General features: G+C 70.1%; 4 protein-coding genes across 15 annotated transcripts; 1 reads left to right on the top strand and 3 right to left on the bottom strand.

Moving 5' to 3' along the window:
- Positions 1–444: 444 nt before the first annotated feature.
- SMARCC2 (SWI/SNF related, matrix associated, actin dependent regulator of chromatin subfamily c member 2) lies at positions 445–8829 on the top strand. Of its 9 annotated transcripts, none has more exons than XM_051773500.1 (29): positions 445–588; positions 728–847; positions 1802–1887; positions 2202–2283; positions 2361–2453; positions 2549–2618; positions 2723–2792; positions 2891–2966; positions 3050–3181; positions 3274–3389; positions 3495–3619; positions 3730–3789; positions 3866–3903; positions 4151–4281; positions 4371–4442; positions 4518–4631; positions 5027–5180; positions 5310–5402; positions 5632–5751; positions 5820–5882; positions 5957–6215; positions 6574–6735; positions 6808–6872; positions 6960–7089; positions 7170–7336; positions 7413–7547; positions 7632–7947; positions 8087–8461; positions 8637–8829. In XM_051773500.1, the coding sequence occupies exons 1-29, from the start codon at positions 478–480 to the stop codon at positions 8711–8713; spliced, it is 3612 nt and encodes a 1203-aa protein (XP_051629460.1). In that variant the 5' UTR covers positions 445–477; the 3' UTR covers positions 8714–8829. The 9 variants fall into 9 exon arrangements, with proteins under 9 accessions (XP_051629460.1, XP_051629459.1, XP_051629458.1 ...); XM_051773499.1 differs by having other exon boundaries at positions 5629–5751; XM_051773498.1 differs by having other exon boundaries at positions 3495–3625.
- Positions 8830–9139: 310 nt separating this feature from the next.
- MYL6 (myosin light chain 6) lies at positions 9140–12291 on the bottom strand. Of its 2 annotated transcripts, XM_051773519.1 has the most exons (7): positions 12186–12291; positions 11918–11945; positions 10796–10939; positions 10543–10716; positions 9906–9983; positions 9757–9795; positions 9140–9360 (listed from the first exon to the last, which is right to left on the bottom strand). In XM_051773519.1, the coding sequence occupies exons 1-6, from the start codon at positions 12186–12188 to the stop codon at positions 9767–9769; spliced, it is 456 nt and encodes a 151-aa protein (XP_051629479.1). In that variant the 5' UTR covers positions 12189–12291; the 3' UTR covers positions 9140–9360; positions 9757–9766. The 2 variants fall into 2 exon arrangements, with proteins under 2 accessions (XP_051629479.1, XP_051629478.1); XM_051773518.1 differs by lacking the exon at positions 9757–9795.
- A 444-nt stretch (positions 12292–12735) lies between these two features.
- On the bottom strand, positions 12736–21665 carry ESYT1 (extended synaptotagmin 1). Of its 3 annotated transcripts, none has more exons than XM_051773509.1 (31): positions 21478–21665; positions 20002–20043; positions 19522–19656; positions 19356–19429; positions 19178–19250; positions 19011–19100; positions 18849–18904; positions 18641–18764; positions 18394–18570; positions 18061–18143; positions 17927–17975; positions 17501–17590; positions 17299–17391; positions 17132–17203; positions 16972–17058; positions 16468–16617; positions 16262–16393; positions 15802–15978; positions 15615–15697; positions 15479–15527; positions 15304–15393; positions 14940–15035; positions 14779–14850; positions 14618–14704; positions 14386–14532; positions 14165–14316; positions 13973–14065; positions 13768–13899; positions 13510–13615; positions 13373–13422; positions 12736–13255 (listed from the first exon to the last, which is right to left on the bottom strand). In XM_051773509.1, exons 1-31 carry the CDS (start codon positions 21529–21531, stop codon positions 13222–13224), a joined length of 2949 nt encoding a protein of 982 aa, XP_051629469.1. In that variant the 5' UTR covers positions 21532–21665; the 3' UTR covers positions 12736–13221. The 3 variants fall into 3 exon arrangements, with proteins under 3 accessions (XP_051629469.1, XP_051629468.1, XP_051629470.1); XM_051773508.1 differs by lacking the exon at positions 21478–21665 and adding an exon at positions 21120–21454; XM_051773510.1 differs by lacking the exon at positions 21478–21665 and adding an exon at positions 20179–20321.
- An 88-nt stretch (positions 21666–21753) lies between these two features.
- On the bottom strand, positions 21754–23881 carry ZC3H10 (zinc finger CCCH-type containing 10). The gene is given in 4 exon segments (XM_051773516.1): positions 21754–22443; positions 22445–22664; positions 22666–23266; positions 23784–23881. Coding segments are annotated over 3 exon segments (1185 nt in total). The 5' UTR covers positions 23247–23266; positions 23784–23881; the 3' UTR covers positions 21754–22059.
- Between the last annotated feature and the right edge of the window lie 2112 nt (positions 23882–25993).

Here is a 25993-nt window from a genome sequence, read left to right as displayed (position 1 = left end):
AATGAGGCCACCCCGGAGCCTTCCCTTCTCCGGGCCGAGTGATCCCGATTCTCCGGCCTTTCCTCACGGCAGAGCCGCTCCGTCCTTCCCTCGGCTCATCTCGGTGCCTCCTCCGGGCTCGCTCCGGCAGGCCCAGCACATCCCCGGGGCCGGTATCGGAGACCGGGGGCAGCGGGACCGGAGCGGGACCGGCGGGACTGAAGGGGGAACAGCGGAACCAGAACAGGACTGGTGATACCGGAACAGGGCCTTGATACCGGAACAGGGCCGTGGTGCCGGAACAGGACCGGCGGTACCGGAACAGGGCCGTGATACCGGAACAGGGCCGCGGTACCGGAACAGAGCCGGGGTACCGGAACAGGGCCGCGGTGCCGGCGCGGGGCCCGCAGGGGGAGCGGCGGCAGCGGCGGTACCGGCGCGGGGCCCGCAGGGGGAGCCCGCGGGCGGGCGGAGGCGGCGCGGCCCGGCCCGCTCAAGATGGCGGTGCGGAAGAAGGACGGCGGCCCCAACGTCAAGTACTACGAGGCCTCGGACACCGTCAGCCAGTTCGACAACGTGCGGCTCTGGCTCGGCAAGAACTACAAGAAGGTAGGTGGGCGAGGGTGCGATGGGGCAGCGCCGCCGCCCCGCGCCGGGCCCGGCCTGTCACGGCGCCGCCGCCATCGCCCCCCCCACACCCACCGCCGCCCCCGGGCCCCGCGGCCGCGCTGACCCCTCGCCCCCGCAGTACATCCAGGCGGAGCCCCCCACCAACAAGTCGCTGTCGAGCCTGGTGGTGCAGCTGCTGCAGTTCCAGGAGGAGGTGTTCGGGAAGCACGTCAGTAACGCGCCCCTCACCAAGCTGCCGGTGAGAGCCGCCGACACCGGGCATGGGGGAGGCACGGGGGGGGCACGGGGGGGACACCCGGGGGTCTGGGGACAAGGCCCCGAGCGGGGACGGTGCCCCAAAAGGGTGCAGGGATGGACCCCGATGGCCCTGGGACGGGGTCCTGGGTATCCGGGGGAAAGCTCCAGTGAAGGGGGGACAAGGACCTTGGCTCGGGACAGCACCCAGAGATGTGGGGACAGCACCCCGATAGCCAGGGCCAGCCCTCAGGACCCGGGGGACAGCATCCCAGTCCCCAGGGACAGCCCCAGCGAGCTGGGGACAAGGCCCTGATGGGCAGGGACAAGGTCCTGAGCAGGGACAGTGCCTGAAAGACGTGGGGTACAAGACCCCAGAGACCTGGGGACAGGGCCCGGGACGGAGCCCCAGTGAGCTGGGGACAAGGGCCTGAGTGGGGACAGCACCCGAAGCCCCAGTGACCCCGTTCAGCATTGCAGTGGCCTGAGGACAGCACTGACCACGGACAGCAGCCCTGGGACAGTGCCCTGGCCAGGGACACGCCCCGGAGTCCTGGGGACAGTGCCTGGGGACGCTGGGGCACCCTTCTGCTGGCAGCTGCCCCCAAGCAGCATCTGTGCCCCAAGGACCAGGGGACACTGCCCCTGGGACCGCAGGACAGCACCCCATGGCCCTGGGGACGGCGTCCCCACACAGGGACAGGTCCCCAGCTGGGGACAGTGCCCCAGCCCTGCAGGGTCTGCATCCCAGCCCCAGGCACCTGGATGAGGGGATGGTGCCCTGACACAGGGGTGTCACCCCAATGGAGTGGCACCCAGACTTGGGGATGGGACCTCAGCGAGGGGATGGCACCCACACGTGGGGGTGTCACCGTGATGAGGAGGTGACACCCAACAAGGGGGTGACACCCTGCCCAGCTCCCCCACCAACCCCCTGACCCACCTCCTCCCCTTCCAGATCAAATGCTTCCTGGATTTCAAGGCGGGGGGAGCCCTGTGCCACATCCTGGCAGCGGCCTATAAATTCAAGAGCGACCAAGGATGGTGAGCACCCACCTGCACCCATCGGGACGGGGGGTCTTGGGTGGCTGGGGGGGCCATGAGGAGGTCCCGGGGGCAAGGGTGGGGGTCCCCTCCATGGGAACACCCTGGGGTGGCCTCGGGCAGGGGTGCACAGGGTGGGCTGGTTGTAGGGCTCCCAGCTCCAGAGCAAACACGTGCTGGGCGGTGTGTCCCCCTCCCCACGGACCCCTGATGGGGTTCAGGCGCATGTCCCACCCCCACCCCCCAAATTTTGGATGCTGACAAGGAGACCTGAGCTGTGGCTTTCATGAGAGTCGCTCTTTTCTTCCAATAAGGCGGCGTTTCGATTTCCAGAATCCCTCGCGGATGGACCGCAACGTGGAGATGTTCATGACCATCGAGAAATCCCTGGTGCAGGTAAGAGGCCCCATCCCTGACCCCCCCGGGCCCCCCTGTCCCACTCCAACCTCACCAGTCTGCTCTCCACCCCCCAGAACAACTGCCTGGCCCGGCCCAACATCTTCCTGCACCAGGAGATTGAGCCCAAACTGCTGGGGAAGCTGAAGGACATCGTCAAGAGGCACCAGGTGGGTGGCAGCGCTGGGGTGGGGGGCACGAGGGGGGGTTCATCCAACACCTCATCCTGGTATTTAGCCCTGGATCCAACCCCTGGCTCTCGCAGGGCACTGTGACCGAGGACAAGAGCAACGCGTCCCACATTGTCTGCCCTGTCCCCGGGAACCTGGAGGAAGGTGGGTGTGAGGGAGGGGTTGGGGGGGTCAGAGCTGTGCCTGGGATCACGGGAGGCTCCAGGGGGGCTGCAGGATCAGTGCCAGCCCCCCCGTGTCTCCCACAGAGGAGTGGGTCCGGCCGGTCATGAAGCGCGACAAGCAGGTGCTGCTGCACTGGGGCTACTACCCAGACAGGTGAGAGGGCCCAGGTGGGGGGGCTGAAACTTTGAGGAGCCCCCTGACCCCCCAGAATCGCTGTGGGTGCCACTCTGACCCCCGTCCTTCACCTGCAGCTACGACACCTGGATCCCCGCCAGCGAGATCGAGGCGTCCGTGGAGGACGCCCCGACACCGGAGAAGCCTCGGAAGGTAACGGGGGTCCCCCGGGCTGGGGGAGCAGCTGCAGCCCCCTCCCCACCCCCGCCTGACACACCCCCACACCTGCCCAACAGGTCCATGCCAAGTGGATCCTGGACACGGACACCTTCAACGAGTGGATGAACGAGGAGGATTACGAGGTGACGGACGAGAAGAGCCCCGTCACCCGCAGGAAGAAGATCTCGGCCAAGACGCTGACGGACGAGGTCAGAGCGGGTGCAGAGCCCCCCGTAGAGGGGGTGCTGGGGGCCTTGTCCCACCCAGCTGAACCCTGTGCCATCCCCCACGTGCCTCCCAGGTGAACAGCCCCGACTCGGACCGGCGGGACAAGAAGGGGGGTAACTACAAGAAGCGGAAGCGCTCGCCCTCCCCGTCGCCCACCCCCGAGGCCAAGAAGAAGAACGCGAAGAAGGGGTGAGCTGGGGCGGTCCAGGGAGGGGGTCTGGGCCCCACAGAGGCTGTGGGAGGCTGGGCCTGGGGTGGTGGTGACTGGGCATGGGGGGGTCTCTCCCTTCCCAGACCTTCCACCCCCTACAACAAATCCAAGCGCGGGCACCGCGAGGAGGAGCAGGAGGACCTGACAAAGGACATGGACGAGCCCTCGCCCGTCCCCAACGTGGAGGAGGTCACCCTGCCCAAAACAGGTCAGGGTGAGGATCAGAAGCCCCCCCGCAAGGTTCCCCCCTTGTGAGCTGGACTGGGGTGGGGTGGGGGGTGTCCTGGGGGTGCTCAGTGCTGGTTCCCTCCACCACAGTCAACACCAAGAAGGACTCGGAGTCAGCGCCTGTGAAGGGGGGCACCATGACAGACCTGGGTGAGTGAGGCACCGTGGCAGAGCCCCGGGACCCCCGGCCTGGCAGTGCCCAAAACCACCCCTCTCCTCCCTTCAGATGAGCAGGAAGATGAGAGCATGGAGACAGCCGGCAAGGTGAGCCCAGGGAAGGTGTTCCCAGCACGGGGAGCACCATTGCTCGATGGTGTCACCTCTTTATCCCTCTTTCCTTGCCCCTCTTCTGGGTGCAAAAAGGCCCTTTTCTGACCATCCCCTCACCCCTGGGGCTGCAGGCACCTTTGCCCCAGGCCATTGGCCTCATCTTGCTCTCGGTGAGGATGACAAAGGGCGCAGAAGGGGGGCCCAGGACCCCCTTGCCCATGCTGTGCTGTTCTGTGGGCAGGACGAGGAGGAGAACGGCACTGGGAGCAAGGGGGAGCAGGCCAAGAACCCCGACCTGCACGAGGACAACGTGACGGAGCAGACCCACCACATCATCATCCCCAGCTACGCCGCCTGGTTCGACTACAACAGGTACAGGGCTGGCTGAGGGCGAGGATGGGGATGAGGAGGGATGAGGAAGGAGGGTGTCCAGGCCGCCCACCGAGCGTCTCCTCTTGCAGCGTCCACGCCATCGAGCGCCGCGCCCTGCCCGAGTTCTTCAACGGCAAGAATAAATCCAAGACCCCCGAAATGTGAGCCCTGACCCCCCATGCCACCCCCATCGCCCCCGGGGCCGTGCCCAGCGCTCACCCCCTACCCTCCCCCAGATACCTGGCCTACCGCAACTTCATGATCGACACGTACCGGCTGAACCCGCAGGAGTACCTCACCTCCACCGCCTGCCGCCGCAACCTGGCCGGCGACGTCTGTGCCATCATGCGGTGGGTGCGGGGCCAGGGGGGGGTTTGGCACCCTCGTGTTGGCAGGAGACCGGGGCCAGTGGGGCTGGGGCTGGTGTGGCACCGCGGTGCTGACAGGGGTCAGTGTGGCACCTCAGCACTGACGGGGTCAGTGTGGCACCTCAGCACTGGTGGGGTCAGTGTGGCACCTCAGTGCTGATGGGGTCAGTGTGGCACCTCAGCACTGACGGGGTCAGTGTGGCACCCTGATGCTGGCAGGTGTCTGGTGCCACTGGGGCACCCTGGCACCCAGGCACTGGCAGGTTTTGCGTGCTGGTGCTGACAGGGGTCTGGTGCCAGTGGGGCAGGGGTGGTCAGTGTGGCACCCCACAGACACCAGTGGGGGTCTGGCAGGGTCTGATCCCAGCTCTCCACAGGGTCCACGCCTTCCTGGAGCAGTGGGGCCTCATCAACTACCAGGTGGACGCCGAGAGCCGGCCCACCCCCATGGGCCCCCCACCCACCTCCCACTTCCATGTGCTGGCCGACACCCCCTCGGGGCTGGTGCCACTGCAGCCCAAGACGCCCCAGGTGGGTGTGGGGGGCGTCCGCCCCGCCCAGCCGCGACCCCCCCCCTGCCGCCCCCCGGTCCCTTGGGGGCCGGGCGCGGGGTGGGGCGGGGGGTGGGGGATGCACAGCTTCGATCCGTGCCTGCCTCAGGGCCGGCAGAGCGACGGCGACGCCAAGACCGGCCGCAAGAGCAAAGAGATCGAAGAGCTCGTCAGCGAGACGGTGAAGGGGAAGCCGGAGCTGGTAGGCGGCTCCTTGGGGTCCGTGCCCCCGCCGCTGGCCGAGGAAGGCTCCTCCCTCCTCCCCCTCGCGCCCCGCATGCCGCCCTGCCCCGGGGAGCAGGGACGCGGGGGGGACACCGTGACGAGACGGGGCACGACGGCTTCTCTGGGATGGAGGGGCGGGGGGGACCGGTATCCTGACGTCCCGTCCCCCCACGGCCGCACCCCAGCGTCCCCTCTCCCCTCAGCAGCCGACCTCGGCCTCGCAGCAGATGCTGAACTTCCCGGACAAGGGCAAGGAGAAACCGGCCGACATGCAGAACTTCGGCCTCCGCACCGACATGTACACCAAGAAGAACGTCCCCTCCAAGGTGGGCACCCCTCGGCCTGGCCCCGGCCCCCCGCCCACCACCCCTCACCCCTCTCTCTCCCCGTGCAGAGCAAAGCCGCTGCCAGCGCCACGCGGGAGTGGACGGAGCAGGAGACGCTGCTGCTGCTGGAGGTGAGTGGGGGTCCGTGGGGAGAGGGGAACGGGGCTGCCAGACCCTGCTGACGCCCCCCCGCTCCATCCTGCAGGCCCTGGAGATGTACAAGGACGACTGGAACAAGGTGTCGGAGCACGTGGGCAGCCGGACACAGGACGAGTGCATCCTGCACTTCCTGCGGCTCCCCATCGAGGATCCCTACCTGGAGGACTCGGAGGCGTCGCTGGGACCACTGGCCTACCAGCCCATCCCCTTCAGCCAGTCGGGCAACCCTGTCATGAGCACCGTGGCCTTCCTGGCCTCCGTCGTCGACCCCCGCGTCGCCTCCGCCGCCGCCAAGTCGGCTCTGGGTAACACGGCTGGGGCAGGGGTCCAGCCTGGGGGCTGCGGGGGTCCTGGGGGCAGAGGGGACAGGGACCACGGGGACAGGGAGGAGTCCTGTAGGAGAAAGGAATGAGTCCTATAGGGAGCCCTGTAGGAGAAAGGAATGAGTCCTATAGGGAGTCCTGTAGGAGGATGAGTCCTATAAGGAGTCCTATAGGGCATTCTGTAAGGAGACAGAACAAGTGTTACGGGGAGAGGGATGAATTCTGTGGGGAGCCAGGATGAGCCCTGCAGAGCTGGGACAAGCCCCCCAAGGGATGCGCAGTGCTGGGGGCTCCAAGGGGCGCTGGGGTCCTGCTGAGGCCTCCCTGGCACTTCCCCCAGAGGAATTCTCCAAGATGAAGGAGGAGGTGCCCACGGCGCTGGTGGAGGCCCACGTGCGCAAGGTGGAGGAGGCGGCCAAGGTGACGGGCAAGGCCGACCCCGCGTTCGGGCTGGAGAGCAGCGGCATCGCCGGCACCACCTCGGACGAGCCGGAGCGCATCGGTGAGGGGCCGGGGGCAGGTCGGGGCTCTGGGGGGGCCGTGGCAGGGCCTGAGCCCGGGTTTGTGTCCCCAGAGGAGAGCGGGGCGGAGGAGGCGCGGGCCGACGCGCAGCCGGCCGAGGAGAAGAAGGAGGCGAAGGTAGGGGGGGCCGGGGAGGGGGATGGGGGTCGGGGAGGGTGGCTGGGGCAGGACTCGAGTGGGGCCGTGGGGCTGGTCCTTCCCCAGGAGCCCAGGGACGGCACCACCGAGGAGGAGGCAAAGGAGAAGCCTGGGGAAACACCCAAGAAGGAGGAAGAGAAGGGGAAGGAGGTGGAGGGCGAGAAGGAGCCCGACAAGGGTGACAGCGATGGTGCAGGTGAGGGGGGGAACCTGGCAGGGCTGGGGGGACACCGAGCCCCCCACGACACTGCTGACACGGCCCCCACTGCGCCACAGGAGAGCCAGAGAAGGAGAAGGAGGTGAAGGAGGGGCCGGATGAGGCACCCAAGGAGCCTCCGGAGCCTGAGGCCGAGCGCAAGGCCAAGGTGGAGCGGGACATCGGCGAGGGGAACCTCTCCACCGCCGCCGCCGCCGCGCTGGCCGCCGCCGCCGTGAAGGCCAAGGTGAGGGCTGGGGGTCTGGGCTGGGGGGAAGCACAACCCAGATGTGGGCTCTGACCCCCCGGGCGGCCTCCCCCAGCACTTGGCGGCCGTGGAGGAGCGGAAGATCAAGTCCCTCGTGGCGCTGCTGGTGGAGACGCAGATGAAGAAGCTGGAGATCAAACTGCGGCACTTCGAGGAGCTGGAGACCATCATGGACCGGGAGCGCGAGGCCGTGAGTGTGGGGCCACCCCCGGGAGGGTGCTGGGTGCTCCTCTGCTCGTGCCCCCGTCCAGCTGACCCCGCCGTGTCCCCCCAGCTGGAATACCAGCGGCAGCAGCTGCTGGCGGACCGCCAGGCCTTCCACATGGAGCAGCTGAAGTACGCGGAGATGCGCGCGCGGCAGCAGCACTTCCAGCACCTGCAGCAGCAGCAGCAGCAGCAGCCGCCCCCGCTGCCCCCGGGGGCTCAGCCCCTGCCCGCCGCCGGAGCCCCCCTGGCCCCCGCCGCCCACCCGCTGGCCGCGCCGCCCACCCCGGCCATGGTGGGCCCCCCCGAGCCCGTGGGGCAGCCGCTGCCCGGGGCCCCCCCGCCGCAGCCGCCCCCGCCACCGGGAGCCCCGAACGTCCCCCACGGTGAGCGCCGGGCAGGGGTCGGGCGAGGGGGTCCCGGGGGCGTGGGGCCCGTCGCTGACGCTCTCCCCGGTGCCGAGGGCTGCGGGAGGGAGGGTGGGCGTCTCTGCTGGGGTCTCCTCACCGCCCCTCTCGCCCGCAGCCCCGGCGCCGTTCCCTGGGCAGCAGCCGCCGTCCCAGAGCCTGGCGGGGACCCTCGGTGGCAGCGGCCACCCCGCCGTGCCCGGTAATGCTCCCGCGGCCCTGCCCTTCGGATTGCCTCCATCCGCCATCCCATTGAGCATGGCTAACCCCCCCGCCGACCCCCTGGGCGCCTCCTTCCCCGCTAACCCGCCCCCCCTCCCGCTGCATGGGGCCCTGGCCAGCAGCATGCCGGGGGGCGGGGGGCTGCCCCCCAACTCCCACCCACCCGGCCTGGCCCTGCCGCACCTGGCGGGGGGCTCGGCCGCCGCGCACAGCCCCGCCATCGTGGCCGCCGTGCAGGGAAGCCTCCTTCCCAACCCCGGCCTCCTCGCAGGTGAGACATGGGGGGGACGCGGGGGGGCCGCCGGGAGCGGGCGGAGCACTCGTGGGCTCGGGGCCGGGCGGGGGCCTCAACCCTTCCCCCCGGAGCTGTGGGGCAAGAGGTGCTCGTGCACCCCCTTGCCCCCCCCAGATGTGACCCCCCCCCGTCCTTTGTGTTCTCTCTGCAGACCAAGGCCCCCCCCTGCAGACGGACCCCATCGCACCCACCCCCAGCACGGCCACGCCCGTGCCCCCCACGCAGTGAGGACGCCGCAGCCCCCCCAGACCGGCCCCTCCCGCCCCTGCAAGGCACCCCAAAGGACCCCCTGCCCACCTCGACCGCCCTCCCTCCCCCCCAGCTTTGGTATTTTTTTATGATTGTCCCAGATTTTATTTAAGTGTTGGTCTCCCGGGGGGGGCTGGGACCCTGCTCCCCCCCGGCTATTTATGAGACAGCTCCGATCCCACCTGGCACATGGGCATTTCCCCCCCCCAGAACCAACCCCAACACCCACCCAGCTCCTTCTCCTCCTCCCCCTTTTGTTTTTGTTTTTTGGTTTTGTTTTTTTTTTTTTTTTCTTTTTTTAAAAAACCAATAAAAATAAAATTCCAAGTCCCTGGGGCGGGAAGAAACAGCCTCGTGGTGCTGGGTCTGTCTGGGGGGGACACATGAGGAGGGGAGGGGGTCACATTCAACGTTCTGAGACTTTATTTGATGCTGTGGAGCAATAATTTAGCCGATGGGGCCGAGGGAGGGCTGGGGGCGTTCGGGGAGGGGGTGGGACAGTGGGGATGTGGGGATGGGGTGGCGGTGGCAGGAAAATGAGGAAAAAGGCACAAAACTGAGTGGGGGGGAGGGGACATGGGGGGGTAGGGGGAGTCTTCAGCCACTCAGCACCATCCGGACCAGCTCTGTGGAGAGAAGAGAGAAGGGTGAGGAGGAGTCTGGCGGCCCCCCTGTCCCTGATCCCAGAGAGAGGCAGGAAAACCAAAGTCAAACGGCTGAAGAGCGCAGGGAGGACCCGGCGTCGCCACGGGGGGGGGTTATGAGGAGGGGGGGGCTCCTGCAGCCCCCCCAGAGCAGCACCCACGTCCCGGCCCCGGCGCAGGGGGGGCTCCATGCAGAAGGACATGCGGGGGGGCAGCAGAGTGGGGGCTGCACCAAGGGCGAGAGCGCAAACCAGGCGGCCTTTTTTTTTTTCTTTTTTTTTAATTAAAAAAAAAAAAGACACCAGGGCAGGAGAAAAAAAAAAGGAAGGAAAAAAACAACTGGAAGTAACTGAGGGAGGGGGCGGGGGGAGGCGTTACCCCTGCGGCGTCACCCTGACAAGATGTGTCTCACAAACGCTGGGAGGAAGGAAGGAGACATGATGGTCAGGGAGGGAGTGTGCTCACGGACGAACCCCCCCCGGGACCCCCAGCACTCCTGGGACCCCCCTCCCACCCCCAGCCCTCACCTTCGTAGTTGATGCAGCCGTTGCTGTCCTCGTGTCCGGCCACGAGCTGCTCCACCTCCTCCTCTGTCATCTTCTCACCTGAGAGACATTCGTGTCACCCTGGGGTGGGGGGGACACACACTGGGGGTCCCCAGGCCTTGCAGGGGGTCCTGGGGGCTGGCTGGGGGCTTGTGATGATTCCAGGGCTGGTGGGAGCTGGCTGGGCTTTGGGGGTCCTCAGGGATGGCCGAGGGGTCCCTGAGGGGGTCCCCTGCATTAGTGCCACCAGGACCCCCATGTCAGCACCTCCAGGAGCTCCAAGGCACCAGGATCCCCACGACAATGCCTTCAGGACCCTCAGGGCACTGAGACCCCCGTGTCAGCACCACTGGGACTCCCAGAGTGAAATGACCCCTGAATCTGCACCTCCAGGATGCCCAGTGCACCAGGACCCCCTGTCAGCTGCACTGAGACCACCCAGAGTACCCCTGTGAGCCCTCCCATCCCGCTGGATCCCTGGAACCCAACACCTCGGGGACCCCACTCTCAGCCCCCCCCAGAGCTCCCTCTCTGGCCCAGGTTGGGTTTGGTTTCCCAGTGAGATCTGGTTTCCCTGCGGACAGGAGGGTTTGGGGGCCCGGGGGGGGTCAAGGCTCACCCAGGGTGACGAGGACGTGGCGGATCTCGGCGCCCATGACGGTGCCGTTGCCCTCCTTGTCGAAGACCCTCAGCCCCTCCACGTAGTCCTCGAAGCACCCCTGGTCCTTGTTCTTGGCGATGGTTTGCATCATGGGCAGGAACTGCTCGAAGTTCAGCGTCTTCACGTTCATCTCTGCGGGACGGGGCACGTGTGTGAGGGCTGGGGGGTCCCGGGGGTCCGGGGGGAGGGAATAGGGGGATCCCCCACTCACCATCGCTCTTGGGGTTGCCCAGCACCTTCATGACCTCGGCGTTGGTGGGGTTCTGGCCCAGTGCCCTCATCACGTCCCCACACTGGCTGTACAGGATCTTCCCATCGCCCGTGCGGTCGAAGAGCTGGAAGGCCTCCTTGAACTCTGCCAGGACCACCGTGTCAGCAGTGCCAGGACCCCCGGGGCACCGGGACACCCAACACGCCAGGACCTCCATGTCAGTGCTGCCAGGACTCCCACATTAGCACTGCTGGGATCTCCAACACAGTGGGCACCCCCCCATCAGCGCCACCAGGACCCCCAGGGCACAGGGATCCCCGATTTAGCACCTCCAGAATCTGCATCAGCACCACCGGAACCCCTGTGGCAAAAGGACCCCCAATTCTGCACCTTCAGGACCCCCAATGCACCAGGATGCCCCCAAGTCAGTGCCTTCAGGACCACCAATGCAGCGCCCCTGGGACCCTCAATACACCGCCGGCCCTCCCACCCTGCTACATCCCTGGAACTCAGCACCTCCGGGACCCCACAGCCGCTTCCCCGGGACCCCGCACCTCGGGGACCCCACTCCCAGCCCCCCCTCCGGCTCCGGGTCGGGTTTCGTTCCCCGGTGGGATCCGGTTTCCCGGTGGGATCCGGTTTCCCGGTGGAACCCGACGCCGGCCGGGATGCAGGTCGGGCCGCCCTCGGGGATGCTGCCCGGGCCGGGCGGGAGCCCCCGGCGGGTCCCGGAGAACCGGGAGCGCTCCGGAATCCGCGGCCCCGCCCCGCAGGAATGCGCGGCCGAGGCGCGCTGTGCCCATATAAGGGCAAATTGCGCAGGAGGGGCCCGGACACCCCCCGGTCCCGGTCCCGGTCCCGCAGCCCCGGCCCCGCAGCCCCCGGCCCCGCAGCCCCCGGCCCCGCATCCCCCCGTTCCCCCGGAACGGAACGGCCCCGCCCGGGACAGACTTTGCCCGGGAAAAGGCCCCGCCCGCGGCCGCGCAGGAAGCGCTGGGGGCGGCGGGGCCGGTCCGGGGGGGTCCGTTCCTGGTACCCCAAGCTGGGGCGGGTCCAGCTCCGCTCCCGGTCCCGGTGCCGCTCCCGGTGCCCGGCGCCCGGTGCCCGGTGCCGGTCACTCACCCGCGGTCTGCTCCTCCGAGAAGTCGCACTGCGGGGGAGAGCGCGGCGGTCAGCGGGCACCGGCATCCCCCGGGGGGGATGGAGCGACCGCCCGCGCCCGGTGCCCGCCGAGCCCGCCCGGTGCCCCCCGCGCCCCCGCCGCATCCCCCGGTGCGACCCCCGCCCCGACCCCCCTCCGACCCCGCCCCGCCCGAGCATCCCCCTCTGCCCGAGCATCCCCCTCCGCCCCTGCATCCCCCGCCGCTCCCGGGGCGCTCCCGGTGCCCACCATGGCGCCGGCCGCTCCCGTTCCCTCCTGCGCTCTCGGGCGTCACCGCGCGCGGCGTCACCGCCGGTAACGAGGGCGGGGATTATTCATGAGGGGGGCGGGGAAACGGGGAGGCCACGCCCCCTCCTCCTGCCCGGGGGGGAAATGTTTTGGCTATAGATGGGCACGGAGCGAACACCCCCCACCTCACGGGGGGCACCTCCCCCGCGGGGGACACCCCATCCCACGGGGGACACCCCATCCCGCGGGGGACACCCCAGGGGACACCCCATCCCACGGGGGACACCCCACCCCCCACGGGGGACACCCCATCCCGCGGGGGACACCCCATCCCACGGGGGACACCCCACCCCCCACGGGGACATCTCACGGGGGACCCCCCAGGGGACACCAACCCCCCTCACGGGCCCCCCAGTGAGAGCATCCCAAGGGGACACCCCACGGCCCACGGAGGGCACCTGTGACCGGACCCCACAGGGGACCCCCGCGGGACACCCTCAACCCCCGGGACCCCCTTTAGGAACACGCGAAGCCGCCGCTGTGTCCTCTCTCCTTTATTAGCGCGGGGGGGACACGGGGACGCAGCCCTGGGAGGGCAGCGAGGGGGTGGCACGGCGGTGGCAGCGCGGTGACATCCCGGTGGCACGGCGGTGGCGTCCCGATGGCGGCCCGGGGGTGGCATCCCGGCGACACCCCGGGGGTGGCATCAAGGCAGCGGCCGGGCGGTGGCATCGCGGGGGGGTCCGGGCGGTGACATCCCGGGGACAGCCCAGTGACATCCCGGCGGTGGCAGCAGCGGCTCTAAGAAGCGTCCCCTCGGGGGGGGGACCCGGGGGACACAACCCCAGCCGGGCCCCCCCAAACGCCGGGGGGCCCTCGGGGGGGGCAAAGGCACGAGGTTCGTAACAGTCTGGGGGGGCGCGGGGGGGGCCCGGCCCGTCTTTGGTCGGTGGCGAGGCGGGGGCTTGGCGGGGGTGGGGAGCGGCAGCCGGAGGGTCCCCCCCACGGGGGGCTGGTCAGGGCCGGGGGTCCCACTCTAGGGGCCACTCCGCTCATCCTGCAGCTCGTACCTGTGCGGGGGGAGAGGTGAGGGGGCGTGGGGGGGACACAGGGACCCAGCCCTCCCCACTCCAGAGACCCCCCCGAGCCCTCCCCCCGTTCTGGCACAGCCCCTCAGCCCCACTCACCAGTGGGATCCCCCCTCGGACAGGTCCACCTGCGCCAGGTTCAGATGGAGCTGGGGGAGAGCAAAGGCTCAGGGGGCTCCCTGGGCCCCCCCAGACCCGCCTCAAATCCCCCCCGGACCCCCCCGAACCCTCCCTACCTTCCCCAGCACCTCCTTCTCCCGGGTCATGAAGGACAGGGTGGATTTGACCTGAGCTTCCAGCCTGCGCCGTGACACTTCCTCCAGGGGCAGGTCCCACTCGAACCTGGGGACACCGGGCTGTACTGGGCTGTACTGGGCTGTACTGGGCCATACTGGGCCGTACTGGGCCGTACTGGGCCGTACTGGGCTGTACTGGGCCGTACTGGGCCATACTGGGCGGTACTGGGTGGCACAGGGCCCCCTCCACCCCCTCACCTCTCGTTGAAGTCGGGGTTCAGGGTCCTCCTCTGCACGCTGGTTTTCCTCTTGGTGCCGCGGCTGCGGTCGGGGAGCAGCACCAGGGACACGTAGGGGTCCGGCAGCTCCTTCGCCGCCGCCCGCAGCTCCCTGGGGGGGGTCGGGCCTCAGAGGGGGGTCCCAGCCGGGGGTCCCAGCCCCGAGCCCCCCTCCCCAGGCTCACCTGCAGGCGTGGACGATGGCCACCAGCTTCCTCTCGTCCCGGTGGTACCAGAGCGTGAGCTGGACCCGGGGCCCCTCCGCCGGCTCAGGGGGGCTGCGGGGGCAGAGGGTCAGCACCCCCAAAGAACCCCTTCCCTGGAATGTGGGGCTGGGGGCTGAATGCTCGGGGGGTCTGGTGCCCCCCCGTTCCCACCTGTCCTTGGGGGGCAGGCGCTGGCGCAGCCCCCCCGTCCCACACTCCTCCTCCTCCTCCTCCCCCCCGCGCTCCTCCGCGGGCTGGGGGTCCGTGTCCCCCCCCTCCAGGGACCCCCCGGCCGCCGCCTCCACCTGCTGTGACACCAGGACCTGGGGGGCGAGAGGGGCGGTCAGGGGGGGTCTCACCTCCCCCCCCCACCCCCCCGGGACCCCACTCACCCCCAGCTGTGCCCGCAGCAGGATCTGGGTGCCGGGGCCCCCCCCGGCCAGCGGGAACCATCCGTCCAGAGCCAGCCCCTCCGAGGCCAGGAGCTGGGGCAGGGGCAGGCTGAGGGTGCCCAGGGGCTGCCCCCCCTCCTCCTTCACCTGCGGGCACAGGTAGCTCAGGACCCCCCCGCGGGACCCCGGGGGACCGTGAGGACAGGCCCCCCACCCCGGGGGGGGCAGAGACCTGCAGCTGCAGCGACTCCTCCTGCGGCCGCCTGATGAGGAAGGAGAAGCCTTCGTCCCACGTGGGCTCTGCGGACGGGGCGCAGGTCTGGGGGGACGAGAAGGGGTGAGAGACCCCCCCGGCCCCCCCAACACCCCCAGCCCCCCCCCACTGCGTCCTACCTTGGTCTTGAAGGAGACGTTGCCCACGGCCAGGCTGGCGAAGGCAGAGGGGGTTTTGGAGCCCTTCCGGAGCTGGGGGGGCAGGACGGGGGTGATGGGGGCACTGTGGACATTTGGGGGCATCCTGGGGGGTCCAGGCCGAGGGGGGGGCACCCACTCACCGGCAGGTCAGCGGCTCGGTCCACGAAGACAGAGAGGAGAGCGGCCGAGAGCTCCTCGCCCCGGGCGGGCTGCAGGAGGCTGTTGGTGTGCAGGACCTGGGGGGCACGGGGGGGTGGGCTGGGGGTCCCTCCGTGGCGTGGGGACCCCCAGGAGATCGGGAATGGGGGTGGATGGGGAGGAGGATGGGGATGGGGGAGCAGAGGGGGGGATGTCAGTGGGGACAGGGACACACGGGGTTGGGGGTCGGGGTCCATGGGGACAAAGGGTGGGGGTCCATGGGGACAAAGGTCGGGGTCCATGGGGACAAAGGTCGGGGTCCACGGTGTCCTCCCCACGCCCCCAAGAGCTGGGGGGGGCCGTTACCTGCTCCAGGAGGGCAGTGCTGGGCCGGGGGTCCAGGTTCTCCAGCTTCACGTGCAGCCGCCCCGACTTCACCTCCTCCAGGGGCAGCCACTGGGGGGACAGGGAGAGCCCCCCTCAGTGAACCCCCTCTGGTGACCCCCCAACCCCAGCACAGCCCCCCAGGCCCCTCTCCCACCTCATCCACGATGCGGCTGCTCAGGACCCGCCTCAGTGGCACTTTACACCTGGGTGGGGGACACACGGTGAGGTTTTGGGGGTCCCCCACAGCCCCCTGGCCCCCCCCAAGCCCCCCCGCGCCCCCCCGCACCCACCGGCCCAGGAAATCATCCTTGTCCACGTCCTTGTCGAAGAGGTCGAACTCCACGTCCTGCCCTGGGACGTTGTCCACGATCACCTGGCAGGGACAGGGGTCACCCGGGTCCCCCCCGAGCCCCCCGGGCCTCAGTCCCCCCCTGGGACCCTCCCCTGCCCCCGGGGTGACGATGGGAACCCCGGTACCTCATAGACCTCGTTCCAGCGGGGGTTCAGCTCCTCCTTGATCACCCGGCTCCGGAAGACCCTCCCGGCCACCCGGACCTTGGCGTAGGGGTCGGAGCGGCCCCGCACCACCCCCTTGAAGAAGTTGTCTTTGGCGATCAGGTTCTCGGCTTCCAGGAGGTGGATCCGCATCACGTGCTGGACACGGGACCACCGGCCACTGGCAGGGGCTGCCAGCACCTCTGCCCCCCCGGACCCCCCAGTCCCAACCCTGCTTCCCGCCTGGGACCCCTCCACGCTGCCCCCCAGGACCCCTCAACCCATCTCCCAGGACCACCCCCGGCCCTGAGCCCCATCCTGCCCCCCAGGACCCCCATCCTGCCCCCCAGGACCCCCATCCTGCCCCCCAGGACTGCCCAGCCCCTGTTGTCCATCCTGGCCCCCCCGGTGAATCCCCCCAGACCCCCCATCCCCTCCCCACCTCGGTGCCAAACCGGGGGTCCGGGCTGGCCTGGCTGGGCCGGGGGGGGCTCTCGGTGCTGGTCGGGGGCTGCGGCTGCCCCGGGGGGGCGGGAGGGGACACTCCACCCTCGGGGGCGTCGAGGAAAAGCACCTGCGGGTCTGGGGGTCAGCGGGGGGGTGGGCAGGGGCAGGGCCCCTCCCTCGGCCCCCCCAGACCCCCCTCACCCGCAGGACCAGCTTCAGGAACAGGCGGCTCCCCGGCCCCGAGCGCTGCAGCGGGAACGGCTCGTCCAGAGTCAGCTCCGGGGCCTGGAGCAGGCGGGACAGGGGCACGGACAGCGACCCCAGCGGGGTCTGCCGGGGGTCGTCCTTCACCTGCAGGTACAGGGGGGGTCACTGGGGGGCGCAGGGAACGGGGGGAAATGGGAGGAAGTGGGAGGGAAGAGGTGGGGGGAAAGGGGAAGAAAAAAGGAGTGGGAAAGGGGGGAAGAAAGGGGGGAAAAGAGGAGGGAAGGAGGGGGAAAAGGTGGGGGAAATAGGACGGGGAAAGGGGGGAAAAGGGAGCAAAAGGGGAAGGGGAGGTGGAGGATTTGGGGAGGAAAAAGGAACAGGGACTTGGGAGGATATGAGGCTGGAGAACTGGGGAGCTCTTGGGGGATGTAGGGGGATGCAGGGCCAGGGGGATCTCGGGGGCTGGGGGGACACGGGGCTGGGGGTTGGGGGTCTCACCTGGATATCCACGTCCTGGTTCCTGGGGTCGTGCAGGAAGAAGCGGAAAGCGTCTTCCCAGACGGGGGCTGAGGTGTTACAGACCACCTGGGGGGCACAGGTCAGATCCCCCCGCCCCCCAAACCCCTCCAGCCCCCCGGGGGTGGGACCCCCCTCCCACCTTGCTCTCCCGTGTGACGTCCTGCACCGAGATCTGCACCACGGGGTTGGGCTCCTTCCCAGGCTTCTTCACCTGTGCACAAACAGGGGATTGGGGGGGGGGCCCCCACCTCTGACCCCCCAGGACAGGGGTCTGGCAGCCCTGGCCCCCCCCAGACCCCCACTCACAGGCAGCTCCTCGGCCCGGTCCAGGTACACCACCAGGATGGCGGCGGACGGGGGGTCGGGTTTGGCCACGATCGTCCTGTTCCTCTCCAGAACCTGGGGGGATGTGCCAAGGGGGGGGTCAGGCAGGGCAGGATCACCCCATTTCCCCTCCCCCAGGACAGCTGAGCCCCAGCAAACCCGTCCATGGGCTGAGCCCCCTCACCTGGTCCAGCTGGGAGGCGTCGGACAGGAGGGAGAGCCACTCCAGGCGCAGGCGGAGCCGGCCCTGACCCCCCTCCTGCAGCGGGAACCACTGCGGGGAGGGGGGGTCAGCAGGGCCCCCCAGCACCCCCGGCCCCCCAGCACCCCCCTCCTCCATCACCCTCCACCCAGCACCCCCCTGCTCCATCACCCACCCAGCACCCCCCTGCTCCATCACCCCCCCAGTACCCCCCTCCTCCATCACCCCCCTCCTCCATCACCCCCCCAGCACCCACCTCCCACTGTCCAGGCCCCCATCCCACATCGCTCCTTCCCAGCTCCTCTCCATCTCCCCAGTCCCACCCTGACCCCCCAGGACCCCTCCCCTCCAGACCCCAAGTCTCATCCTGCCGTCCAGGACCCCCCATCCTGACCCCCCGGCACCCACCTCCTCCATCACCCGGGCTCTCAGCACCTCCCCGAGATCCAGCTTCATCCTGGGGGGCAGGAGACCCCGTGAGCTGGGGGGTTTGGGGGCAGCAGCCCCCCCATCACCAGGCTGGGGGTCCGGCCCCCCCGCACCTGCCCAGGAGATCGTCCTGGTCGGGGTCCTTGTCGAACAGCTCCACCTCCACCTCCTGCCCCGGCACCTCGTGCACGATGAACTGGGGGACAGGGTCAGCTGGGGGGGACACGGGGGTGCCCCCGCCCGGCAGGGCCAGGCTGGGACATCCCGGGGGTCCCCCTGCCCAGCCCGGTGGGATTGGGGGGTTCCTGTCCCCAAAGCCCAGCCGGGGACGCTCAGAGGGGTCCCTGTGCCCCCACAACCGGGTCAGGGGGGACACGGGGGTCTCTGTGGCCCAGCTGCTCTGGGGGGCCATGAGGAGGGTCCGGGGGTCCCCGGGGGGGTCTCACCTCGTAGACCTCGTCCCAGGTGGGGTTGAGGTTGTCGTCGATGACGCGGCTGGTGCAGACCTGGGTGCCCACGCGCAGGACGGCGTAGGGGTCCGACTTGCCCTCCACCAGCCCCCCCATGAACCGGTCCTTGCAGCGCAGGTCCCGCGCGCCCTGGAGGTGCACCCGCACCACCCCCTGCACGGGGGGGTCAGCCGGGGGGGGCAGGACCCCCGGGTGTCCCCCCGACCCCCCGGGCAGCCCTTACCCGGGGCAGGGGGCAGCGGAGCTGGGCGGCCTCGTGCAGGTCGGGCACCAGCGGCACCAGGAGGCGGTTGGGCAGCACCAGGTAGGAGGAGATGGTGTCCATGATCATCGTGTCCGACATGGAGCTGGAGGGGGCACGGTCACGGGGGGGGCCGCGGGGGGCTGGGCCCGGGGGGCCGGGAAGCCCCCGCGGTGGGGCCGGGGCTCACCTGAGCCCTGGGATGTCCAGCAGGTTGGTCATCCCTGTCCAGTTGATGTCCAAGGTCTGGGGGTGGGTTGGGGTCAGGTGAGGGGTCTGTGGACCCCCGCCCTGTCCCGCAGGGGGGGTTTTGGGGCTGCCGGTCCTTTTGGGGGGACACGGCCACACTCACCGGGCGCCGGATGAAGAACATGGTGAGGGCCCCCACGATGGGCACGTCCCCCAGGAGGGGCTCCAGGATGATCCGCAGCATCCCGTGGAGCTGGGGGGGGCAGCGCTGAGAGGTGACACCCCCAGGGCCGTGACCCCCTCCCACCAGCCCCCCAGGGCCCCCCTCACCTGCATCCCCTTCACCCCTGCCTTGCAGAAGAACTTCTTCACCTCCACGTCGATCTGGACGTCACCCACGTAACTGTGGGGACAGGACATGGGGGGCCTCACCACGACACCCCCCGGCCCCCCAGCAAGGGGGCTGAGACCTGGTGCTTTCACCACACAGGTGGCTCCGACCACTCACCTGATGTTGAGGTCCAGCAGGATCTGCTTCTTGTGGGTGCCGGGGTGAGCCCGGACCCCCAGGACCCGGAGGGGCTGGGGGGGGCAGAGGTGAGCGGGAGAACCTGGGGGGAACCGGGGGGAGCACCCAACCCCAACCCCAACCCCAAACCCAAGCCCAAACCTACCTTCTCACCCATGTCCACCTTGGTGAAGGTGAAGGTCTGCAGGTGGGTGTTGGAGGCGCGGATGGCGGGGGCCACGTTCTCCACCAGCAGCTTCTCCATGTACTGCCCAAAAAAGGGCCAGGCCTGGGACAGGACCTGCCAGAGCCAGAGGGACGGACACGGGATGGAGGGATGGACACTGGGAATGGGGGGATGGACACCGGGAATGGGGGGATGGACACTGGGAATGGGGGGATGGACACCGGGAACGGGGGGACAGAGGCAGAGATGGGTGGAAGGGTGCAGGGATGGAGGGATGGAGGGAGGAAGGAGGGATGCAGGAGGGAGGGAAGGATTAAGGGAAGGATTAAGGGAAGGAGGGAGGGAGGGAGGGATGCAGGCAGGGATGCAGGAGCGGGGATTAGAGGGATGCCGGGAGGGATGCAGGGGGGCTGTACAGACGGCAGGGTGTGGGGCCGGACGGACAGACGGACGCCTCACCTTGTTCAGCCATTCCGCCCGCTCCACATCCGGGAAGCTGACCTGCGGACACGGGCGGGGGGGGCGTGAGCCCGGGGGGGCCGGGGAGGGCAGGGCCCCTCCCAGCCCCGTGCCTCAGTTTCCCCGACCTGCCGGAGGGACCCCGCCCAGCCCCGTCCCCCCCCAGCTCGGCCCAACCTCTGCCCGTTCCGGGGTTCACGAAAGGATGGGGGGGGGTCTCGGTGGAAGGGGGTCTCGAGAAAGGGGGTCCCCACCCCTCCGGCACCGCGGGGAGGGTTCTGCGCCCCCCCCTCCACCCGCCCCATGCGCGGCCGGGCAGGAAACGGCCCCCCCGGGCCCGGTGAGTCACGGCCCGACCGCGGCGATGCCGGAAGGCCCCGGGCGGTACCGGGGGGGTTCACCCCGCTGCGGGAATGGAGCGGGGGGACCCCGCGCGGGGGGTGGTCACGGGGGCTCTCAGTGGGGCGGGCGGGGACCGGCCCCGGGGGTCCCGCACCCTCGGCAGCTCGAAGTGGGGCTCGGTGCGGCCGCCGGGGGTCCCGCCAGAGCGGGGGCTGCAGAGACTGCCCGCGATGCGCTGCCTTGGCCGGGGGTCCCGCCCGGCGCCGAGCCCAAGGGGGGTCCCGGCAGCGGGGCCCGGGGGGATGAGGTGTTCGGCCCTGGGGTCCCGCCCGGGGGAAGCCCGAGCTGGGGAAGCTGCGCAGCAGAAGGCGGGACCGGGCGGCGGGGCCGGGGGGGATGCGGTGCCCAGCCCCGGGTCCCGCCCGGTGGGGAACTCGAGCGGGGTCCGCAGCGCAGCAGAGGGGGGGGAGTGTCCGCGGCAGCGGGACCCGGGGAGAAGCGGGAGGATGATGGGGGGGATCCTGGAGGACCCCAGGGGTCTCAAGCGGGGTCTGCAGCACGACACAGGTGGGGCACTCGCCAGCGGGGCCAGGGGAGGACGCGGTGCCCGGTCCGGGGGTCCCGCCGGGGGGATGCTGTTCCCGGCCCCGGGGCAGGACGCGGTGCGGGGTCCGGGGGTCGCACCCGAACCTGCAGAGGGGGGGTTTCCCCGAGCCCTTCCCGCCGCCGCCCCCGCGGGCGATAACGGCGCGGCGGGGCCCCGAGCACCCGCTTACCCAGGCCGGCAGCTCCCCGCGGGCCGCGCCCAGCCCGGCGGCGGCGGCGCGCACCGCCGCCTCCTCGTCGCGCTGCAGGCGCTCGGCCGCGCGCATCCCGCGCTCCCGGGCGCGCCGCCGCCGCCGCCAGCCCGCGTAGAGCGCGAGCGCGAGCACGAGCGCGCCCGCGCCCAGCCCCAGCAGCCCCGCGGCGTAGGCGGGCAGCGCCCACAGCAGCCGCCGGCCCAGCGCGCCCAGCGCCGCCAGCCCCGCGCCGCCGCCGCCGCCGCTCCGCCGCTCCATCCCCGCTCCGCTCCCGGTCCCGGTCCCGCTCTGCCCCCGGCAGCGCCGGGCCACGCCCACGGCACGCGCGCCTCACCCATTGGCTGACCCGGGACAGGACCCGGCCACGCCCCTCGTCCCCCCGCACCATCCATTGGCCGCCCGCCAACCCCCAGCACCGCCCACTCCGCAGTGGGCGTGACCTCGGGGAGTCACGTGTGACCCCAGCCACGCCCGTATTTATAGTGGGCGTGGCTCAGGCGAGGGGCGTGGCCGAGGTCACGTGTCCGCGTCTCCCCCGTACCGAGGGTCCCCCGGCCCTTCCCGGGGGTACCAAACCCCCCCCCGGGGGCCCCGGGACAGCGACCGGGCCCGTGTGGTTTGGGGTTTTTTTAATAGCTGAAAATGTTACAGGGCCGGCGCAGCCCCGGTGCCGCCCCTGCCGTGGGACTCAGTCCGGGCACCGGGCCAGGGGGCCGTGTCCATTCCCGAGGCTCCAGGGGGAGCAGCCACAACCCCCCCGCGCCCCCAAGGAGGTTTCCCCGCACGACGGGTGCCGGACCAAGGTGGGGGTCCCACACCCACAGCCCCCGTGGGAGCCACCAGCGTCCACGGGCTGCGCAGGGTCCGTGTGTCCGTCCTCCCGCTGCCCCCGGGCTCAGTTCCGCGGGGCGGGGGGTCAGTGGGGCATGGCCGTTATCCTCATGCTCTGCGAGGCGATGGGGTAGGTCACCATGGGGGTGGTGGCGTGGCTCATGGTGATGCCCCCGAGGGGCTGCGCCATGGACACGGCCACGGGCGCCACCGACACGGCCACGGGCGCCATGGACACGGGGGGGGCCATGCCCTGGGCGATGGTCTGCGCCAGGGCCGCCGACAGCGGCGCGATCTCGGGGTTCATGGGGGGCGCGGCGTTGGCGGGGGGGGCGGCCTGGGCGCCGGCGGGGGCCACCAAATCCTGCTGGGTGACGGGCCGGGGCTGCAGGGCCTGGCTGCTGAGCGTGGTGTGCGTCTGCGCGATGCTGTGGTTGTAGTTGGTGACGGTGCCCACGGTGGGCGCCAGGAGTCTGCTCGGTGGCCGTGGCCGTGGAGCTCAGCGTCATCACCTTGGCCTGGTTGCGGAACTGCGCGTTCTGCTCCAGCAGCACCTCGTTGGTGGCCAGCAGGTTGTTCACCTGCTTCTTGAGGTCCTCCACGCGCTTGCGCAGCAGGACGTTCTCCTCCTCCAGCAGCCGGTACTCCACGGCCCGGGGGCTGCCGAAGCTGTACTCGTAGGTCTCGTACAGCCCCTCCACCCCGCCGCCGCTTCAGCACCGGCTCGTGCTCGTCGTAGCGGTCGGGGTCGTAGAGGAGCCCGTCGAAGGGCTCGAAGCGGCGCCCGGCGGGGCCCAGCCCCTGCTCCCGCCCCCGCGCCTCGTACTCGTAGTCCCGCTGCAGGTGCTGGAACTTGCACTTGGCCCCGCGCTGGCAGTCGCCCTTCAGGAAGTCCCTGCAGATGGGCACCTCCTCCTTGCTGTTGGGCAGGTCGGCGGGGGACAGCCCCAGCCCCGCCGCCACCTTCTGGCGCAGGCGCGGGGGCAGCTCCCCCGTCTTCTTGTAGCAGTCCTCGTCCTCCTTGGTGCCGTGGATGAAGCGGCAGTTGAGGCGCACGCACTCCTTGTTCTGGAAGTCGTGGCAGAAGATGAACTCGTTCTTCCTCACGCCCAGGTTGGTGACCTCGCTGATGTCGGGGTGGCGGAAGCGGCAGCGCTTCCCGCGCTTGCAGACGTTCCGCAGGAAGTCCCGGCAGATGTCGTCGGCGTTGGCACCCACCTCGTCCCCGCCGCCGCCGCCGCTCCCGTTGGTGTAGCCGTCCCGGTCCGGCATCTTCGGGGCAGCTCCGGGTGCTGCGGGGGAGGGACGGGGTGAGGGAGGCACCGGGAGGGAGCCGCGGGAGCCGGCGGAGGGGAACACCCGCCACGGAGCACCGGGAACAGAGAGAGAGAGGGACGGGGTGAGGGAGGCACCGGGAGCGGCTCCGGGACCGGGGGGAATCACCCGCCCCAGGGCACCGGCGCCGCCGCGGAGACGGCGCAGAGGCAGCAGGGCCCGGGAGCTCCCCCACAGCCGCCGGTGCCCTCCGGTGCCCCCCGGGATGTCTCGGGTGTCCCCTCAGCCCCCGCCCGCTCCCAGCGCCACCGCCGCCCCGGAGGGGAACCCCGGGCCGCCCCTCACTGCCGCTCACCGCGGCTGCCGGTGCCGCCGGCGCCCCCCGAGTGCCGCCAAGCCCCGGGGTGCGGGGCCCTCGCCCGTGACAGCCCCGCGGGGCGCTCCGGGAGGGACTCGCACGGACACCCGCGCGGCCCGGCGGGAGCGGAGGGACCGGCCCGGTGGAGCGCGCCCTCCCCCCGGGCCCACACTCACCGCTCGCGGCCTCCCCGCGGTGCCTCCGGCGCCAGGAACGCGCGGCCGGTGCCGGCGGCGGGCGGGACCCGCTCGGCGCCGCTTCCGGGGCGGCCCGGAAGGACCCGCGCGGCGGCGCGCCGGAACTACGTCACCGTGACGTCACTCGCGTCAGTCGCCACCGCGCGGGGTTCGCGCGGGGAGACCCCCGGTGTCACCTCCCCAGTCCCCAGTCCTGGTGTCATCTGGCCCCGTCACACCATCCCAAACCCCGGTCCCGATGTCACCTCCCGGCCCCGGTGCCACATCCAGGTCTCGGTGTCACCTGCCCTGCTCCGGCCGCCCCCGGTCCCAGCTCACGGCGCCGGCTGCCAGTCCCGTTACCGGAGGATTCCCCGTTCCCGGAGGAGCCCCCGGCCCCACCTGCCCTGTTATCGGAGGAGCCCCGGTGCCGGTCACCGGCCCCGTTAAAAGAGGAACCTCGGGCTGCTCCCATCTCTCGCTGCCAGAGAAGCCCCTTCCCGCCGTCCCGGTGCCCCCGTTACCGGGGGCTCCCCGGTCCCAGCCTCCCGGAGCCGCCACACATTGTTCTAATAACCAGCTTTTATTCATAGCACAGCGGCCGTTACAGAGCAGAGAGAACGGGCCCGGCCCAGCGGGACCCCCGCGGCCCCGGGAGGTCACCGGCGTGTCACCAGGGTGTCACCGAGACGGCCCCGGGCCGCGGCCCCAGCGGGGTCATCACTTGGACCTCTGCCTCATCTTCCTCCTCTTGCGCTTCAGCCTGGGGACAGAAGGGACAGGGTGGTGGCGTCACCCCCGGGACCCCCCAGACCACCCTCTGGGGCCCCCCTGGCCCCGGGGGTCCCCCCAGGGGTCCCCACGTACCTGCGCATTCGCTTCTTGCGCCACTGCGGGAGAGAAGGAGGGGCCGTTAGAGCCGGTACGGGGGGGCTGGATCCCGGTGCCCCAGTCCTACACTGTCCCAGTACCCCCAGTGCCACGCTGGTTTGGCTCTCCCAGTGTCCCCAGTCCCACACCGTCCCAGTGAGGCCTGAGCGGGTCTGAGTCGCAGCCCGGGACCCCCAGACCTCGGAGCCCCCTCCCCAACCTGGGACACGCGACCCCCCCTCCATAAGGACCCCGCCTGCACCAAAGGTTCTCCCACCCCGCTCCCAGCAAAGACACCCCCGAGGGACCCCAACTTCCACAGGGACCTCCCCAGTCCCAGCACAGGGACCCTCCCCCGCCCTCAGAGACACCCCTCCAGGACCCCCCACCCCCTGGAACAACCCCTGGGACACCCCCCAGGGACCCCAATTTCCACAGGGACCTCCTCTCGCGCCTCCACCGACACCCCACTCAGCAGGACCCCCCAACCCCTGGCAACCCCCCCGAGACCCTCGTCCCCTGCACCAGGAGGTGGGACCCCCCTCCCCTGGGACTCCCCCCCCGCCTCAGGAGTGTCCAGGCCGCAGGGTCCCTCCCACCCGCCATCCAGGCTCGGCCATTGCTGAGGCGCCATCGGCCGCCCCCCGCCGCTCACCTTGGCCCTCATGGCGGGACGGCGGCGGCTCCGCGCTCAGTCCGGGCGGGTGGGGGCGGCGGATGGAGGCGGATGGAGGCGGATGGAAGCGGCGGCCGGGGAAGGCCCCAATATGGCGGCAGTGGCCGAGAGGGGCCCGCGCCGCCCGGTTGGCGGTATTTATAGTGGAGATAGGCCACGCCCACAGCCGCGAGGGGCACGATGGGATCTGTAGTTCCTTGCCCCGAAGCATCGCGGGAGCTGTAGTCCCGCCGCCGGCCGCCATTTTGCGCAGCCCCCCTTTTTGGGGGGGTCCCCAAAGGTGTGTGTGTGTCCCCAAAAGTCCCCTCCCACCTGTCAACGTTTAAGTTTATTTGGAATATGAGCATCAAAAACAGTTTTTCTGGGAGTTTCCACTTGTCCAGGGTGTGAACGGGATTGTTGTTGCATCATAAAGGCCACCCAGGGACTTTCCTTTAAAAATATAAAGTATTTATACTGTAATATAAATATATAAAATCTAAACATATTTGTATAATAATATAAAATATTAAAAAAATAAAATTAATAAACCCCCAGCAGATATCATGGGTTTATAAATCCGTGCTGTGGACTAGGAGAACACACTGCTCCCATGTCCAGGCAAAATATTGGTTAAAAAGGCTAAAACCACGGGGGCTTCCCTCAGAATGAGATTTTTTCCTCT

Source organism: Manacus candei, unplaced genomic scaffold (assembly GCF_025592945.1).
Source record: "Manacus candei isolate 608988 ecotype Guabito, Panama unplaced genomic scaffold, ASM2559294v1 h1tg000170l, whole genome shotgun sequence".
In the NCBI taxonomy this organism is placed as follows: Eukaryota; Metazoa; Chordata; class Aves; order Passeriformes; family Pipridae; genus Manacus; species Manacus candei.
This window is presented reverse-complemented; position numbering and strand designations above follow the sequence as displayed.

Bases quoted from the DNA above. Each gene is read 5' to 3' on its own strand.
- SMARCC2 (XM_051773497.1), top strand. From the start codon at position 478: ATGGCGGTGCGGAAGAAGGACGGCGGCCCCAACGTCAAGTACTACGAG. The intron at 7,948-8,086 runs GTGAGCGCCGGG...TCTCGCCCGCAG, and splicing joins AGCCCCGAACGTCCCCCACG to CCCCGGCGCCGTTCCCTGGG. The intron at 8,462-8,636 runs GTGAGACATGGG...TTCTCTCTGCAG, and splicing joins CAACCCCGGCCTCCTCGCAG to ACCAAGGCCCCCCCCTGCAG.
- MYL6 (XM_051773519.1), bottom strand. The intron at 9,984-10,542 runs GTGAGCCTTGAC...AATGTCTCTCAG, and splicing joins CCACGTCCTCGTCACCCTGG to GTGAGAAGATGACAGAGGAG. The intron at 9,796-9,905 runs GTGAGGGCTGGG...CCTTCCTCCCAG, and splicing joins CGGCTGCATCAACTACGAAG to CGTTTGTGAGACACATCTTG.
- ESYT1 (XM_051773508.1), bottom strand. From the start codon at position 21,401: ATGGAGCGGCGGAGCGGCGGCGGCGGCGGCGCGGGGCTGGCGGCGCTG. The intron at 18,571-18,640 runs GTAAGGGCTGCC...CCCCCCGTGCAG, and splicing joins TCCGCTGCCCCCTGCCCCGG to GGGGTGGTGCGGGTGCACCT. The intron at 18,144-18,393 runs GTGAGACCCCCC...CCTGTCCCCCAG, and splicing joins CCTGGGACGAGGTCTACGAG to TTCATCGTGCACGAGGTGCC.